Source organism: Pleurodeles waltl, chromosome 10 (genome assembly GCF_031143425.1).
Source record: "Pleurodeles waltl isolate 20211129_DDA chromosome 10, aPleWal1.hap1.20221129, whole genome shotgun sequence".
NCBI classification, from domain to species: domain Eukaryota; kingdom Metazoa; phylum Chordata; class Amphibia; order Caudata; family Salamandridae; genus Pleurodeles; species Pleurodeles waltl.
In genome coordinates this window covers 206,011,486-206,031,122 of record NC_090449.1, presented here as the reverse complement: position 1 = coordinate 206,031,122, position 19,637 = coordinate 206,011,486, and the positions used below count along the sequence as shown (strand labels likewise).

General features: G+C 46.2%; 1 protein-coding gene across 3 annotated transcripts in view; it reads right to left on the bottom strand.

Moving 5' to 3' along the window:
- RRN3 (RRN3 homolog, RNA polymerase I transcription factor) overlaps window positions 1-19,637 on the bottom strand; it is a 418,208-nt gene that overhangs the window by 126,213 nt on the left and 272,358 nt on the right. For all 3 annotated transcript variants that reach the window (XM_069210184.1, XM_069210185.1, XM_069210186.1), the window contains exon 14: window positions 16,007-16,191. In XM_069210184.1, the coding sequence (XP_069066285.1) occupies window positions 16,007-16,191 (185 nt within the window). The remainder of the gene's footprint in view (window positions 1-16,006; window positions 16,192-19,637) is intronic.

The following is a 19,637-nucleotide window of genomic DNA, read 5'->3' as shown; positions in this document are numbered from 1 at the left end:
TACCACTCCAAAGGGATTACCGTGGAGAGTACCTACATGCCGGTGCCAGACCGCTCTGGTGTCGAGTGGAGGGCTGGCCCGGTATTTTATGGTAATGAGGGAGGACAGAGCCAATGAATGCAAGGCAAGCGTCGGTTGCTTAATTAAGACGTTGATTGTACACCGAGTCCGGTGTGGGTAGCACCGAAGAACGCCGTGCGTCCAGAATGATGAGAGAAACCGCCGCTCCGACCGCGTCCTGAGGGGAGGGCGCGGCCAGGCGCCTGATGGTGGCACGCCATAAGGGATGTGGCGCGCAGCGCTGGGCCGCGGGACTCATGGGAAAGGGAGTCCCGCGGCTCGAGAGGGCTGCGCCCAAATGGGCGGACGCGTTACACGTGGTAAAAACAGCCAGTGTTCCGACCGCGTCCTGTGTGAAGGGCGCGGTCGGGCGCCTAACGATGACGCGCCGCAGGAGGTGCGGCGTGTAACGCTGGGCCGAGGGACTCTGGGAAAGAGAGCCCCGCGGTTGAAAACCAGCATGCTGCGTGTTGTGCGGCTAATTATACCGGGAATTCCCAGAAAAGAGAGGAAAAAGGGGGGGGCGGTGGGGGGAGGGGGGGGAGAAAGCAAGAGGGTGGTTAAAAGAAGGAACAAAAGAGGACAAACCTGTGAAATGGGGGAAGGGGCAGAAGAAAAGGGGGGGGAAGGGGCAGAAGAAAAGGGGGGGCGCGGGGGGAAAGAAGGGGAAACAAAAAGAAGATATGAAAAGTAGAGGTGGGAAGGTGGAGGCAGGAGGGGACAAGAGAGGGGGATTGCAGAGAGGGGTAACAGTAGAAAGAATTGGAGGTGGACGAAGAGAGAGGGATCAAGGGGAGGATAGCAGAGTATAATGTGCAGAATGAACACCCACGCGAGGGCAGGACAGCAAAGAAGGGGGAAAAAGGGAACAGAGAAGGTGAAGACTGATAGGGAAAGAAAAATGGAGGAGAGGAGGAAAAAGAAAAAGAAGAAATGACAATAGCTAGTTGCTAGAAGGGTTTGTTCGATTGAACGAGGACAGTGAGATGCTCAATGACGATAGATGGTTGTCATATCAAGAAGTTCCGAAGTTGAGGACATAAAGAGGTCGTTTGGATACTGCCATTGGACGAGATGGTAATCTGCTGGATAGAGATCAGAACTGTGCATGGTATATCTCAGTAAGGATATATTTTATGATAAAGCCATTAGCCTAAGGCTGACCACTGGATATTGTCATTGAGTCCAATGGTATCGGTCCGCAGCCTCCAGATCCATCTCTGTTCTTATAGTAAGAGTTTCTGTTTTGCATTGGTCACTGTAGATTTTAGTTGGTCCAATACCACCCATTGCATGTGGTCGGGATGGTGATTGTTGGTGACTTAGTGTTCTGTGAGTCTCGTGGCATCTCTTTTGCAGCGAATGGTGCTTCTGTGTTCGCAGATGCGTGTACCCACTCTTCTTGTTGTCATCCCAATATATTTTAAACAGGGGTATGTGATCATATAGACGACATTTTTGCTATTGAAATTTGTTAGTTGTCTTAGTTCCCATGGTGTTTGTAGGCCCAAGTCTACTGTAAGGTTTTTTTTTTGGTGAAGGCACATACACTACAATTGCCACATGGGAAGTGTCCTTTGGGGGGAGGGAGACCCCACAGGGTCTTTTGTCTGCTCCCAGCGGGTATCGCCCGCAGACGGGTATGTATGATCATATCCCGGATGCTCTTGGCCTTTCTGTAGACATTCATAGGTACCTGAAAGGGGAGACCACCAGAGGTAAGGATTTTCACTTATTATTATATATTTTTTTATCATATTGGATGCTGGGTTAAAAGTGGTCACACAGATCAGTGTCTCTCCCTTATTGGTTCTGGTGGTGGGTTGGAGTAGCGTTTCCCTAGGGCGGACGTGGGCACGTTTATCGGCTCTCCTAAGGAGGTGATCTGGGTACCCTCTTGCTCGGAGTTTGTTCGTGAGTTGCTGTGCATGTCTTTTGTAGTCCATTATTTCGGTACAGTTCCGGCGGAGGAACTTGCCCACTGGAAGGTTCTCCCTGAGAGAGCGTGGGTGGAAACTCTGGAACTGAAGGAGGCTATTTCGGTCAGTAGGTTTGTAGTACACCTCTGTTACGAGGGAGCCATTCCTTTCAGTTATTAAAAGATGAAGAAAAGAGACTGCCGGGTCTCCCAGGGTGGCTGTGAATCTTAGAAAAGGGTTTAGGGTATTTAACCATGTAACGAAAGTAGTTGCTTCTTCCCTTGTGCCTTTCCAAATAATCAAGATATCATCAATTTATCTTTTCCATAACTTGATGATATTGACATAAGGATTATCTTCTGTGAGTACCATTTCTTTTTCGAAATGGTCCACATATAGGCATGCCAGACTCGGTGCGAAAGTACTCCCCACTGAGGTACCATGGATCTGTAGGTAGAAATTCTTGTCGAACTCAAAGAAATTTCTGGTAAGGGCCAAATGGGCTAGATCTAGGATAAATTCTGGTGGGGTAATGTAGTTCCAGGTACTCTTGCTCAGTAAATCACTGATCACTTCTAGAGTTGCCTCCTGTGGGATATTGGTATACAATGACTCCACATCCAGGCTCATTAGTTGTTCCTCTTCCTTGTCAAATTCAAGAGTGCTTAGTAATGCAAGCACATCTGTGGTGTCTTTAAGATACGTGGGAATCTGTTTTACAAATGGTTGGAGGAACCAGTCGCAGAATTGAGACAATGGTTCTAGAATGGAGCCAATCCCGGAAACTATTGGTCTTCCTGGAGATGGATGTTTATTCTTGTGGATCTTAGGTAGAATATAGAAGTATGGCGTTTTTGGGTCGGGTTGGATGAGGAAGGCGGCCTCATGCTTGGTAATCCAGCCATTGTTAGTGCCCTTGTTAACCAGAAAGGTGATTTCTTCCTTGACATCTTCTGTAGGATCCTTCGACAGTCTACTATAGTGATGGCTGTTGTCTAATAGGCGTAAGCATTCCGCATTGTACATAGCCGTAGGCATTATCACTATTGCCCCGCCTTTGTCAGCTGGTTTAATAGTGATAGAGGGGTCATTACTTAAATTGTTAAGGGCTGTAAGTTCTTGGGTCACTTTATTTTTGCTGTGTTGTGTGCAGTGGTGTGCCACCTCTCACCCTTATTAATCTGTGGTTTATTTATTAGCCATTACAGACCTACCACACCATGAACCACTTGTTCAGGTAGGCTCTTTATGATTCACTTTGAGCACTTCACTTATTGTTAGTGCTCCGGGATCCTAGACCCTGACGAATGCCCCTGACCTACCAGCACTTTGAGAGGGCAGAAACAGGTTGGTCATACGTATTCCTTTTTAGACTCTAAGAGACATTATTCTCCAGTGAGCCTCCTCCCTTGTTCTTAATCTTACCAACATGCACCCCCATTAAAATTTAGCTAGTAGCAATTGGTGACATGTATGGTAATTTTATCTCCACCTCATCTGGATCCCTGTAATTTATCCAGCCAGTTTAATTTCAGCACTCCCTCCGGTTCTTTTAACCAAGAGGTTGAGTCCGCCCAAGTAGTATCATCTTACTTGGGTGGGGCTAGGTGGTCAAATGATGAAGCAAGACACTATTATGTGTGTGAGACCACCTAGTCCATAAGGGAACTCCCCCCTAGGACAACACAGTTTTTCATTCCTGGGACACTCTTCACTCATGCTTTCTCCATCTCGTACTTCAAGGCGACCTAATTGATACTGCTAGTTGAGGGAACACTGGTCCAGTTCCACCCTCAACCCCTACTACCCCACACCCTTAGTGGTTATATGCCAAAATAACCTAACAGATTTTGGGAGGAAGGTCAAAAGCCATCAACTGCCGCTGCTCAATCTCCACGCATGAAGGCGCAGAGTTGACAGGTTCAGGTGGAGATCCCACCCCTGCTGCTGCGACAGAAGATCCTCTCAAAGGGGCAGCCTGATCCGAGGACTGATGCTCTTGTTGAGTAGCTCAGGATACCAGACTCTTCGTGCCCAATCCGGAGCCACTAAGATGACTTGGACCCGGATGTTCTTGATCTTCTGAGAACGCTCGGCAGAAGTGGTATGGGCGGAAATGCGTATAGAGGCCTGAATTCCACTTGTGACAAAAGTGTTGGCGAGCGATTGCCACCTTGGAAACTCCAACGTGCAATACTGCTGACATTGCGTGTTCTCTACGGAGGCGGACAGATCTAACCAAGGCTCTCTCGACTGCTGAAAGAGTCCTTGCGCCACCTCCGGATGGAGATTCCATTTGTGATCCACTAGGCATCGATGGCTGAGTTCGTCTGCCCTGGCATTCAGAGAGCCTGCCAGGTGTTGAACCACCAGGGTGATACCCTGCTGTTCCAACCATGTCCAAAAACGCAGAGCCTCTTGACAAAGGGTCCATGACCCCACACCGCACTGCTTTTTGCAGTACCACATTGCAGTGGTGTTTCGGTGAACAGCTGCACTATTTTGCCTTTCACAACAGGAAGAAATGCTTTCAATGCTAGCCAGATTGCCCGCAGCTCCAATAAGTTGATATGGAGTCTGGATTCCGCCGGAGACCAGAGGCCCCTGATCTCTGCCTCTCCCAGGTGTCCGCCACATCCCAGAAGTGGCGCATCTGTCACTACTGTGAGATCTGGTTGGGGAAGGGAGAGTAGTCTGCCTTTGACCCAATTGCAGTTCGCTAACCACCAATGCAGATCTTTTGCAGTTCCCTCCGAGATCTGAACCGTGTCAGTAAGATTTCCCTGATGCTGTGCCCACTGGAACTTCAGGTCCCATTGCACGGACCTCATATGCCATCAGGCATGTCTGACAAACAGGATGCAGGAAGCCATGAGTCCCAACAGCCTCAGAGTCTGTCTCACCGAAATCCAAGATAGAGGCCGAAACATCAGTATCAAGACCTGAATATCCTGGACTCGCTGCTCTGGAGCATAGGCCCGAAACTGTACTGTATCCGGAATTGCACCAATGAAAGGAAGCTTCTGAGAGGGAGTCAAGTGTGACTTTGGCATGTTTACAGTTAACCCCAGAAAAAGCAGGAAGTCTGCCGTTGTCTGAAGGTGGGTGACGAGAACCTGGGGCGTAGAAGCCTTCAACAGCCAGTCGAGGTAGGGGAAGACTGAAATCCCTAACCTGCGCAGATGAGCTGCCACCACCGCCATCACTTTGGTGAACACCCGAGGGGCAATGGTGAGACCGAAGGGGAGCACGGTAAACTGAAAGTGCTCATGCCCCACCTTGAACCGCAAGTAACGCCTGTGGGCAGGCAGGATGGGGATATGAAAATACGCATCCTGCAAGTCCAATGCTACCATCCAGTCTCCTTGGTCTAGGGCAGACAAGACCGGAGTAAGAGTGAGCATCTTGAATTTCTCCTTTTTGAGGAAGAGACTGAAGTCCCTTAAATCCAAAATAGGGCGAAGCCCCTTGTTCTTTTTTGGGATCAGAAAATAGTGGGAATAACAACCACTGCCTACTTCTGACATCGGGACCCTTACTATGGCTCCCTTGGCCAAAAAAGCCATAACTTCCTCGCAGAGTAAGATCCAATGATCCTCCATCAGCCATTCCCTTACCGGAGGCATAGAGGGAGGGAAAGACTGGAAAGGGAGGGAATAGCCCTTCTGTACGATCTGTAAGACCTGTTTGTCCGATGTTATGTAGTGATGGAGAAGAAATTGAATCCTCCCTCCAACTGGACGGACATGGGCTTGCAGAACCATACTAGGAGGGCTTGGGTATTGCGGAAGAGGGGAGCTGGGTGGTGGCTGACCTCTGGCTAGACTCCCTGGGTCTGAAGGTACCACAACCTTGTCCTCAACCGGGATGCCTTGAAGCCTGAGGACAGTGGCTAACGTAAGGTTGTCATGGTACTCCGCCCCTCCCGAAGCCTCGAAAGGGGCGACCTGGCAGACTGCTGGAGAACAGGCGCTGAGAGGCCCAAGGATCTGGCCAGAGCTTGAGAATCCTTGAATCTCTCAAGCGCAGAATCTGCCTTCCCACCACAAAGGGGTGAGCCATCGAAAGGCATGTCCATCAAGTTCGACTGGACATCCCCCGAAAAGCCAGTGGTACGCAGTCAGGCGCGGCATCAGAGGGCCACTATCAAAGAAATCACCCTTCCCAGCCAATTGGTTGTATCCAAGCCACACCTGATAGTAAACTTGGCTGCATCTCTCTGTAGGAGGCTGGCCTGGCTTATAGTGGGTACCTTGTGGTACTCACACCTTGTGTCAGGTCCAGTTATCCCTTATTAGTAGATTAGAGGTGTTCTAGCAGCTTAGGCTGATTGAGGTAGCTATAGCAGAGCAGCTTAGGCTGAACTAGGAGACATGCAAAGCTCCTACTATACCACTTATATCACTTAGCACTATATCATAAGACAACACAATACTCAGAGTTACAAAAAATAAAGGTACTTTATTTTAGTGACAATATGCCAAAAGTATGTCAGAGGATATACTCCCTTAGGAGGTAAGTAATATACACAAAATATACACACACAAACCAAAATCAGGTAACAGTTAGAAAAGTAGTGCAAACACTGTAGAACACAATAGAATGCAATAGGGAGAAATAGGATTAGGAGCAACACAAACCATATATCCAGAAGTGGAATGCAAACCACGAAGGGACCCCAGGCCTAGTGTAGTGTGTAGAGGATCGCTGGGAGTGTAAGAAAACACTAAGGGTGTCCCAGATACCCCACCCCAAGACCCTGAAAAGTAGGAGTAAAGTTACCCTCCTATCCCAGAAAGACAGTAAAGTCGAGATAGGGGATTCTGCAAGGACAACAACTGACTGCAAAGCACTGAACACGGATTGATGGACCTGAGGACCTGTAAAGAAAGGGAACCAAGTCCAAGAGCCACACAAGTGTCCGGGGGGGGGGGGGGGGGGGGGGGGAGGGGAGGGGGGAGGGCAGGAGCCCACTAAACCCCGGATGCATGAGTTGCGGTTGAGGATTTTGGGTGCTGCCAGGGCCCAAGAAGGACCACGAGGTCACCCTTTGGAGGAGGAGACAAAGGGGGCATTCAGCAACACAGAAAGCCCACGCAGAAGCAGGCAGCACTCACAGAAACACCTGAACAGGCACTTAGAAGATATGAGGATGACGGTCGACTCAGAACAACAAAGGAGGGTCCCACGATGTCTGAGTCCAACTCTGCGAGTTGGGCAATGCAGGCCGGAGTGCTGGGGACCTGGGCTAGGCTGTGCACAAAGGAAGTCTTGCAAAAGTGCACAGAAGCCCGAGCAGCTGCAGTTCATGCAGTACACAGGATTACTGTCTGGCGTGGGGAGGCAAGGACTTACCTCCACCAAATTTGGACAGAAGGGCCACTGGCTTGTCGAAGACACTTGGACCCAGCTCCTGTGTTCCAGGGACCATGCTCGTCAGGATGAGAGGGGACCCAGAGGACCAGTGATGCAGAAGTTTGGTGCCTGCGTTGGCAGGGGGAAGATTCAGTCTACCCACGGGAGATTCCTTCTTGGCTTTCAGTGCAGGGTGAAGGCAGACAGCCCTCAGAGCATGCACCACCAGGAAACAGTTGAGAAAGCCGGCAGGATGAGGCACTACAATGTTGCTGGTAGTCTTCTTGCTACTTTGTTGCGGTTATGCAGGCATCCTGGAGCAGTCAGCGGTCGATCCTTGGCAGAAGTCGAAGAGGGAAGTGCAGAGGAACTCCGGTGAGCTCTTGCATTCGTTATCTGGTGAGATGCCCACAGGAGAGACCCTAAATAGCCCACAGAGGAGGATTGGCTACAGAGAAAGGTAAGCACCTATCAGGAGGGGTCTCTGACGTCACCTGCTGGCACTGGCCACTCAGAGCTGTCCATTGTGCCCTCACACCTCTGCATCCAAGATGGCAGAGGTCTGGGACACACTGGAGGAGCTCTGGGCACCTCCCCTGGGAGGTGCTGGGCAGGGGAGTGGTCATTCCCCTTTCCTTTGTCCAGTTTCGCGCCAGAGCAGGGCTGGGGGGATCCCTGAACCGGTGTAGACTGGCTTATGCAAGGAGGGCTACTCCTCCCAGGCCCTTCACACTTATTTCCAAAGGGAGAGGGTGTAACACCCTCTCTCAGAGGAAATCCTTTGTTCTGCCTTCCTGGGACCAGGTTGCCGAGGCCCATGGGGGGAAGAAACCTGTCTGAGGGGTTGGCAGCTGCAGTAGCTGCAGAAGAGACCCCGGAAAGTTAGTTTGGCAGTACCCGGGCTTTATGCTGGAGACACGGGGATGCAGAATGGTATTAAGGGGGAAAATTTCATGAGCCAAGACATGTTACATGGCCATGTTCGGAGGTACCATTGTGACGCTACATATAGGTATTGACCTATAAGTAGTGCACGTGTGTAATGGTGTCCCCGCACTCACAAAGTCCGGGGAATTTGCCCTGAACAATGTGCTAGGGTGCCCACACACTAAGGGCCAGATGTAGAACGCGTTTTGCATGGCGCAAACTGCAAAAATCGCACTTTGCGCCATGCAAAACGCGCATCGCGATGCACATTCCCATTTTGTGAGTCGGTACCGACTCGCAAAATGGGAATGCGACTCGCAAATAGGAAGGGGTGTTCCCTTCCTATTTGCAACACGCACCGCGATGCAGAATTGCTTTGTGACAGCGAACGTGGTCGCAAAGCAATTCGCAGTTACCACCAGTGTCACACTGGTGGTAACCCATTCGAAAAAGGGAAGGGGTCCCCATGGGACCCCTTCCCCTTTGTGAATATCGCTATTAATGTTTTTTCAGAGCAGGCAGTGGTCCAATGGACCACTGCCTACTCTGAAAAAACGAAACCAAATGATTTCGTTATTTTTTTGTATTGCAACTCGTTTTCCTTTAAGGAAAACGGGCTGCAATACAAAAAAAAAACTGCTTTATTGAAAAAGCAGTCACAGTCATGGAGGTCTGCTGTCTCCAGCAGGCCACCATCCCTTTGAGTGCAGGGAATCTCAATGGGGTCTCAAAATGCGACCCACCTCATTAACATTAATGAGGTGGGTCTTTGCGACCCCCTTGAGATTCGCAGAAGGTGTCTGAGACACTATTCTGGATACGATTTTGCTAATCGGAAATTGCTAATCTCACGACTCGCAATTTCTGTTTCGCAAAATCGATTTTTGCTACATCTGGCCCTAAGTAACTTAAGTGCAGTGTAAAATAGCTGTGAAATAAAGTGGACGTTATTTCACTCAGGCTGCAGTGGCAGTCCTGTGTAAGAATTGTCTGTGCCAATCAGAATTGGTCAAATTAGTCACTAGCCTGCAGTGACAATTTTAAAAGCAGAGAGAGCATAAACACTGAGGTTCTGGTTAGCAGAGCCTCAGTGATAAATTAGGCACCACAAAGGGAACACATACAGGGCATACTTTATGAGCACTGGGGTCCTGACTAGCAGGATCCCAGTGACACATAGTCAAAAACAAACATACATACAGTAAAAATGGGGGTAACATGCCAGGCAAGATGGTACTTTCCTACACTCTCCCATCCTTGACAGCCTGGGTGAGAGTGTCCCGTACACCCTCTGGGACCTGGGACAGCACTTGTGCTACCGTATCTCATAAAGTAGGGGTAAAACGGCCCAATAGGCAAGAGATGTTTACCGACTTCAATGCCAGGCTAGAGGTAGAAAATATTTTCTTTCCAAGTTGGTCCAGCCTCTTGGATTCCCTATCTGGGGGAGAGGAAGGAAAGGCACCACGGGAAGGCGAGGCTTGGACCACCAAACTCTCCGGGGTGGAGTGTTGGGTGAGGAAACTAGGGTCGTTTGGAGCTGGTCAATGGCTGCGGCTGATTGTCCTATTCACAGGAGCCCCTGTGCTGGGTTTGGACCATGTCCCCAGAAGGAAATCTGTAAGAGCTTCATTGAAGGGTAACATCAGCTCTGATGTAGCAACGCGTGGCTGAAGCACCTCTGTCAGGAGATTAGACCGTAGGCAAGTCTAGGTCCAGGACCTCAGCTGCCCTATGCTCCACCACGGCATAAGATGCTCCCTCCTCCATAGCCACAGAAGAAGATGAGAGCAGTCAGCATCTGGAAGAGTATCCAGTCCACTGGCTTCCCCTAGATCCTCATACCAGTCCTTCTCTTGCTCCAATCCATATTCTAAAGGGTCCTCAGACCACTCCCACTCCTCACCTGTGCCTGGCTGTTCGAAATAAGCCTTAGGCACCGACCTGGGCCTAGTCGGCGAGGTCAAGATCAGAATTGGAGCCTTCTGATGTTGGTCCGGCTCCGGGTCATCAGGAATGAGGATGGGGCTACCACCACCAGTGGGTGCCGGTGGTGGAGGGAGCGTCAACGTCGGGTCCGGCACCGGAGGCCGACTGTGAGAACCTGGCACTGGTGCGGATCCGCTATTGGATCCTGTAGTCCCTAACGGTGCCAAAGCCACCGGCGTCGAACCCGATGAGGCCCCTGCCGACCCCACGGGGTCCGAAGACCCACCCGCAGGGGCAGCCAGCTCAAACACAAGGCGCATGGCCTCGTAAAATTCATTCAGTTGAGCGGGGGTCACTCTGGCTCCCAGAAAGGGGGAGAGGGGGTGCAAAGTTGGCCCTAGCAACGGCTCTTGGGAACCATGCTCGAAACGTGGACGTTCCCAAGATGCATCGTCGTCCGACGGGCATGGCAATGGCGAAGTCGAAGTCTGCTTGGACTTCTTCTTTTTGTGCCTCTTCCCTGAGTGCTCCGAGGACCTCGAGTGCGGCGAAGAGGACTTGGGGCTCCTGGAGTCATTCCGCAACCTCCTCCTTGAGCGGGACCGTGACCTCCGAGGAATCGCACTGACCGAAGTCGACTGCTGGGCCGCCATGAGCTTTAGGGACTGCTCCCTCAAAGCTTTCGGGGAAATGGCCCGACAGTTAAACCACGACTTTGAGTCGTGGTCCTTGTTGAGGCACCACAGACATACCTCATGGGGGTCCGTTACCGACATCACGTGATGATGGGCGCCGCACAGCTTGAACCCAGTCTTCCTAGAAGACATCCTTGCACAGACGACGAAAAAATCTTCAATAAAATATCGAAAAAAAGGCTTGCCAATAAAGGCAAACTTTCAAATTGTCTGAGCTAGAAGGGATATTTGAGATGAGTGTCTCCCCCCCCCCCATTTCTGTAGATAATACATAGTTGTCATGTTGTCTGTACAGACTAATAACACTTTGTGAGAGATTTGTGTCAGGAATGCTTTGAGCGCTAAGAAGACTGCTAGCAACTCCAAATAGTTGTTGTGATAAGTCTGTTGAATGGGATCCCATTTGCCTTGTATCGTAAGGTGGCTGAGGTGAGCTCCCCAACCCATCTGTGATGCATCTGTTGTGAGAGTGATCTAAGGCACATGCTCCTGAAAGGGCCGCTCTTTTGAAAGGTTGGTGGGATTCCACCATTGAAGAGGGCGGTGATTCTGGCGGTCCAACAACACTGTAACCAGAAGATGACCTTTTGACTGAGACCATTGATGAGAGAAGCACTGATGTAGTGGGCGCATGTGTAGTCCTGCATGGGAAATGATGGCAATGCGCACAGCCATCATCCCCAATAGTGCATTCGCAAGTTTTACTGTGTAAGTATGATTCTCCTGTATTTGAGCCAGGAGATTTTGAAAAGCATTAACCCTTACTGGGTTTGGATATGCCAATGCTGAATGAGTATAGTATTCAGAATTGCTCCCACACAAGGCTGTATCTGTGAAGGCTGAAGATGAGATTTGTGACAGTTTATTGTAAATCCCAAAGTGAAAACAAGATTTACTGAGTATGGCATTTTTGGATGGTACTTGCTTTTATGAGCCAATCGTCTAAGTATGGGAAAACGTGGATGTGTTGCCTTCAGAGAAATACAGGTACTACTGCTTAGCATTTTGTGAATAACCTTGGGGCAGTTGTTTCCCTGAACGGTAGTACTTTGAATTTATAATGTTTTCCCGCAATGACAAATCATAGATATTTGCGGTGTGCTGGATTGTATGGGAATGCAGAAATAAGCATCTTTGAGATCTAATTGGGTCATGTAATCTCTTTGCTGTAATACAGAAATAACATCTTGCAGAGTGAACCTATGGAAATGCTCTGAAAGTATGTACAGGTTGAGAGGCCTGAGATCGAGAATTGGTCTTAAGGAACTGTCTTTCTTTTGCTATGAGAAAGTATAGTGAGTATACTCCTAACCACTGTTGGTATAGAGGAACTGGTTCTACAGCCCCTTTGAGAAGAAGGGACTGTACTTCTTTTAAGAGAATGAGATGATGGTGTGAGAGCTTGTGAAAACGAGAAGACATGTTTGGTGGAGTGGAAATGGATTCTAGACAATAACCATGTTGGATAATTGGCACAACCCATTGGTCTTGTAGTGATATTGGACTATTGGGGATACAACTTTGCCAATCTTCCTCCAACTGGGGATGTATGTTCTGTGTGAATTTGTAAAAAGTCAGTTTTGTTTTAGAGGGAGACCCTCTAGAGGTGGGTGTTTTACCTCTCCCTCTATTGTTTGAGCCTCTATATGATCCTCTGAAGGAACCCCTGTTGTAAAAATGTGTTTATTGCTTATTTTGTTAGGTGGAAGATTCAGTGGCTGATGTTTTGAAACCACCCCTAAATTGTGGCCTACAAAAATGACTCCTGGTGGGCGTAGTTAATAAGGTCCCCACAGCTTTAGATGTTTCAGAGTCCTTCTTTAATTTGTCTAGTAGTACCTACCTTTGGGCCAAATAAATGTTTGTCAACAAGCATGTTCAGGACTGCCTGTTGTATTACTGGCTTAAATCCTGAACACCTCCACTAGGCAGGTCTTCTTCTGAGAACACTTGTGCTCACACCACATACAGCTGTGGCAGCCACATCAATGGCATATTCGATTGAGTTACTGGAGATGGCTTGTTCTTCTGCAACTATCGCCTGTTCTCTTTTTTGTTGTTCCTGTGGAAAATATTGTAATAACTCATCCATTTCGTACCAGTGGGCCCTGTCATACCTCTCCAGAAGTGCTTGAGAATTTGCTATTCTCCAATGATATGCAGCTTGAGCAGCTACTCTTTTGCCTACTGTGTCCAGTTTATTGCTCACCTCATCCGGAGGAGGAGCATCTCCTGTGGACTAAGTATTAGCATGCTTTAATGCCGACTTACCAATACAGAGTCTGGTGGTAGTTGTGTTTCTATGAAAGATGGAGCTGAGGGTGCAGCTTTATATTTCTTGTCTATCTTAGTTTATTTATTCTTGCCCTAACAGGCTCTTTGAATATGTCAGTGGCATATCTGAGCATGCCTGGTAGCATGGGTAGACTCTTTGTATGTGTTGGTTAGTATGTCAAAGAGGAAATCCTCTTAGATTGGGTCTGTATGCATTTGCACATTATAATATGCTGCTGCACTGGCAATAACTTGGTTTCAAGCAGTTGTATCCTCAGGGGGGAAAGGCCTTGCTGGATAAAGGTCAGGGTCATTAGGGAGAATGGGATCTGGGTAGTATAGATCCCGTTGATCCATATCTTGAGGAGCATAACCTAAATGATCTCTATGAGGTTATGATGACAATGCTCTTGGAGAAAATTGTGGGTGAACAAAGGATGTAGGTGAATGTGGTGGTGGAGTAGAGTGAAGTACTGCAGAGTGAGGTGGTGGAGGTTGTTTTGGAGCCTTGCCTTTTTCTTTGGAGACTTATTTAGGTGGGGGGCGCAGTGTGCAATGTTTCTTGGAATGTCAGGCTCCTTTTGATTGGAATAGGCGGAGAAGCTATGATTCTTCGTGTTCCCTTCTGTATGTGAATGTTTTGCTTTCTAGCAACCATCACTTCTAAAATAGGCTCTACAGAAGAAGTCTCCTCATGTTAAACAGTAGAAACCTTGTCCACTATACTTTTCAGTTCTGAAATCTTCGGTTCTGAATGCTTTTTTTGAGACAAAAGTGTTGGCTCTGAAATAGATAGCAATGTCTATTTTTTTTTAGTACCTAAAGTGGTTCACTCAACTGTTCGACTTGATCCCAAAACAGATTGGGATGTGGTTGTATCTTTGGTCGGGGCCAAAGGCACATTGGTCTTTATAAATTTCTGTTCCGAACTGGAGGGTTAGGCATCTGAATGGATTTTTCAGATCCTACCATGGCCCGAGGGCAGTGGAGGACCGACAACCAATTTGGAAGTCTTTTTGAATGTCTTTACTTGGTGAGATGTTACTAGTGTACTCACATACTGCGCCGCTGGAATGGATTGACTCTCAATGACCGAATCTTAGCCCAACATGGAGTCTCGAATTGAAAGGGCTCCCTGGTGTCCGACTTCTTCCTGTGCGTGCTCTTCTCTGAAGATGTTGGGGTATTGTCTGTTGTCTTCAAAGCTATTTCTAATTGATGCGCTCTTCGGTCCCAAAGGGTCTTTTTGGATCAAAAAGACCTACATGCGTCGCAGGTCTCCTCTGTATTCCGGGGAGAGACACAAATTACACACCAAGTGTTGATCCGTGTACAGAAATTTGGAGTGACATCTAGGGCAGAACTAAACTGAGTACATTCCATTAGCCTATCATTCTCCAACAACAGTTGTAGAAGTAGTCCCACGAACGGGGTGGATGTCCCTAGGGGCATTCAACTGACCTAGAAGATAAAGATTGTGATCGAAAACTATACTGATGTTGATAGAAAGATGGAAAATAAAGTTCGAAAGATACCGAACCGAGATACACCGGAGCGAGAGGAACACGTCTGAACCCGACGGCAGACAGAATACAATCTAACAAAGGACTTGATGCCCATGCGTCACTCCATCTCATGACTCAAAAAGATTCTTCGAAGAAAAACAACTTGTAACCCTCCGAACCCAACTCTAGATGGCAGACTTATGCAAAGCATGTGTATCTACAGCCACACACGCCATCAAACATGCTGTTATTTATTAACATGCTTTTCTACGAGGAAGTTAAAGGACCCCCCTTAACAAAGCAGAAACCGGGGTATCACTGAAACCTTTCACATACTATAGACAAAACTAATGCTTGAGGTCCCACCAAACTAGAGGAAGGTGTCAGTCAGAATAAAAGATATATGTACACATTTTAATAAGAATATTGTCAACACAAAAGTGAACAATGTTAAAAGAATGTAATTGTCAGAAACATGCCTTTGTGGAAGGGTGTCAATTTCACCGTGGATGAAGAGATGATAACGTGTGCAGGATCCAGATACTTAGCAGGAATATCCTACAATTAAGAATCCTTGACTTCAGTATACCCTCAATGAACCCACAATGGCAAATCTTGTTAAGAAAAATGTATGAAAGTCTCCCAAGACTGTGGAGGAGTATCAAGGGAAAAGGTAGAAACGACTCTAGTAGAGGCAGGTCACCCAACCCTTTTCTACACTAACCCCCTTAGAGACCACAGAAGTTACACAGATGAAAATGTGTGACCATGAAATGGTTTAGCATCACCTTCCATCAGAAAACAGGTTAAAAACGTTGAGTGAATAAACACAAATTATTTTTATACAAATATACAAAAGAGTCCATAGCCAAAGATCTAGAATGCCCATCACAAAGCAATGAAAAAGGACTAAAATGGTTTACGAGAAGAAATGCCTGAGGAAACATTTAATTTCTTTCCAAATGTTCTCCTTTAAAAGGAGAGAAAAATAAGATGATATGAGCAGCAATGCAGGTTTAGTGTTTATTTTACTCATTTTAATGTTATGATGGGTTTGATAATATATTATGCTACTTAAAAACATAAAATAAAACTTTGGCACAGGCATTCTCTGCTTCTATTTGTAATTAGTTCAATTAATAATGTGTTTTTCCGGGATCCTTCGCACGTACAGAGACATTCTACATTTTTTTAATTCCTATGAAGAACTCTTAACGGAAAATTAAGGAAAAGTTTTTTTTTTTTTATCTCAAACCATTCAGTAATCGTAGGCACAACATATGTACTGCATATTCTACAACACGTAGTTAGAAAGTATCTTTCTTATGATTCTTCTGCTCACCTTTTCTCAAGTTGCCTTCCAGAATCTGTTTGTGGCGAAATACAAAAGTGTAAAATACAGCTTGGCATGCAGAGTAAAATGGTCCATGAAGAACTACATCACAGAAAGCTTGGTTTCCAGCATCTTGGTTAACAATATACGTGTGCAGCCAGTTAACGAGAAGATCTAGACAAGCTTTTACAGTCCTAAGAAAAATAAAGTGAAACAACTGGTGATCTTGTAATCATCCAATGAAACATAACAGATGAGATACGAAAACTAACAGCTAATTTTAATACACATTTTCCAATATCATCTTTAAAAAGCTGAATCAAGTGTAAATGTAAATAACGTAAACCGAAAAAACCCTTTCAAATTAACCTTGTTAACATCCAATTGATACATAACAGAAACCTAAAAAATATAATTTTCAACATGTGATATTGAAAACATTGTATGCATTAAATGCTTGTGCAACAGAATTTCAAATTATTTCATTTTCCATTCAACTGCATTAAAAAACGAGACAACAAACTTCGATAAACAAGCATAATGGATTATTGATGGATATTTTGCATAACAGAGATATCTCCTGAATTTCTTCTGATGATGAGTAGCAAGCAAATACAAAAATTGGCAATGCGATGACATCTTACGATTACTACCCCGCGTATCGGACCAAGTATTCTTAAGTGGTGCAGGTTACATCATCAGAAAATGGAGCCCTCAGAGATGAAAGCCACTAACCAAGTATTATGCTGTTAAAATATGTGGAAGATAGGTGAAACTCTGTAGGCCGGCCATGCGTAGGAGAATCGGTGTTACAGCTTTTAACAGTTAAATGGGAGATACATTTCCTATTCAGCATTCCCAGCAATACAAAAACCCAGCATTTAAATAAAATCTCAAAGTATTGCTCCAGATTGAACTGTACTGATATGTAATTTTCAAAGTTCGAGAAGCACCCAAAAGAAATTCAATAAAGTAGGTGCTAAACACAACCAAAAACCACAACTGCACATCAGATATGAAGGAGCTGCAAAGTCGCTCTAAACAAACAGATGGTGAGGAGGGCCTTGGTGGTATGTGTAGCAGGGTGGGGAGTTTCAGTGCTAAGAACGTAAGAATGTGGTTCTCTCTTCATTTCATACACTTGGAAACAGTGGTTTCTAGGAAGAAGAAAATTGTTAGAGTAAACTTTTATGAAAGGAAAACAGAGAGACAAGAAATCTGTGACATTCCGTTATTTGTATGCAAGGTATTTATTTCTAAAGTTTACCTTACACCGTCACCAGTGAAAGCAACTCCTTTTCAGCAACGAGAAATCAACCACCCCTTGGCAACTTTAATCGTGTTGGACAGGTACCAGTGGAACAAGATAAGTTGTCATTTATCCAATCTGAAAATATAAGGCTGATTAAGAGACAATGCTAGTTCCTGTGCCCGCTACCCCGGTGACATGCTACCAAAGATGGTCTTAAAAGGCCTAGCAGAATAAATAATATCCTTATCGTTCTATGCAGTAGGAAGAGCATTTCAGAACTGCATGTACAAGACTGTAAACTGCCAAACCCCTATCCATTTAAAGAAATCCTCAATTACTTGATTTGAGTCCTGTCCTATGGGTATGATTTGTGATTTTGGTACAGATGGGGTGATGAATGGAAGCTTTTAATGTTCAACAGAGCAATTTTAAAGGTAAGTATTTGCTACAGACAACTGGTGGAGCCCTTATAGGCCTTAGGAACAAGTGGTATGTCTTTATACCAAGCATAACCTGCAGTCTACGTATTTGTTAGTTGTAACTGAAGCCCTAAACGATCAGTCTTGCAATATACGATTTAACTTCTTAATGTTTTTCTTGACAGATATGATTCCTCATTATACTAGTATACCCAGGTTTCTGGTTCTAGGAAGTTTGCAGCAGTCACCAATATCACTCCTGGAAGTGATGCCACAAGTTCTTGAAGGCAGCAGTTGCACCTGTGAGGTAAGCACCAACTTAGTACAACACTTCACTGCACATAAGGGCAAAGAGGGGACAGAAGGGGGATTACAGACCAAGAGTAGCTGGTAGGGAGACAACCATCTGCACACCCATGTACACAATATCCCAATGTGCAACTACATTCACTCCTGTTACCAAGAAACACAAAACATACAAACACTATCCACAATGAATACACATTAAAGACAGGCAAGGCATACCAGTTTAGTGGTACTCGACAGACCTTTGAAGAGGAGAGCCAGTAGGCAGATTACTCCCACTGACCCCTCCCCCAATTTATGAAACAGTTGAAGACACACCTCTTTAAAGAACACTATATCACAAAGAAGTAACAATCCAATGACCACCTACTGCTTCCATCACTGAATGCTTGCCTATAACCCTGTACAAAACTCCCCTATTTTTAGGCTAGGTTTGTATGACACAGATATCACATATATACAGGTATGAGCCCTTTAACTAGAATTACACTGCACCCTCTGCAAGTCTCCTTATGGCCTGGGACAAGTTAGCAACAGCTGCACTCACTCTGGCTATGGAGTTCACGATAGGTGGCCCTGAGTGAAAAGACGTTGGCTTCCCTGACCAACAGGAAAGAGTACATGTGGAGCAAATCCAGTGTACAGCTTGTAGAGTTCTCTTGATGAAAATCAGAGCAGACCGGAATATGTACATGGCAGATTGGCACAGCCCTTTTAAGCCATGCAAATTACTTTAACCCTGAAAGACCATGCAAGTAGGTCTCTGTATACTGCCAAGGACGGACACCTCATCATGATTCTTAATCTCGATTGCAGACTGATAAAGATATGAAAGGGTAAGACAGCGTGTTGCTGTAAAAGAACGACCCAGTGGAGGTTCACATTCAGGTGGGAAACCCATGGTCCTTCATAATACGGATCCTCTCCCAAAGACCAAATGCTTTGCCTGTGGTGGTGTCAACAATGTTTCCAATTAATTGTAGTCCGTACTAAGCATTAGGAGATTATTTCTGTATATTCAGATAAAAGTAAAATCTGTGTCAGGGACTGCATTCCACCAAGTAAATGGAGAGGCACGATTGTAGGAGACCCAGAATTATCCAGATTAGAGAGATGTGAATGGGGGATGGGCTGCCACCAGTTCCACAATCATGGTGAATACTTCAGGGGCAGAGAGGATAACAAAAGCAAGAACTGCAATCGGAAATGCTGCCTTCGGACCACAGATTGGATGTATTTTCTTTGACATCTGACTGGGATGCCTAATTAAGCATTTTGTAGGTCCAAAGGGATCACTGTTGTGAATCCTGTGCCAGCAAAACCTCAGCTGGCACACCATTTTGAAGGTTTGCTTCCTTAATAATCTGTTTAGGAATAGAGGGCCTGATGTAGGAAGACACCTACTGCAAAACGTAGGCACAAATGGTGCATCAACTTTTTACAAATGGAATATGATTTTCCCAATCGACCTATGTACTAATAGGCCAGTTGCACAATAAGGACTCTTACTGAGTCACAGACCACCCTTGGCTAATGAATATTCATTAGGCTGGTCGCAATTTGCGACTCACAATGATTAGTCAAAATCACAGGGATGGTGGCCTGCTGGGGTCAGCATACCACCACGTCTGCGACTGCCTTAAAGTAAAGCTCATTATCTTTA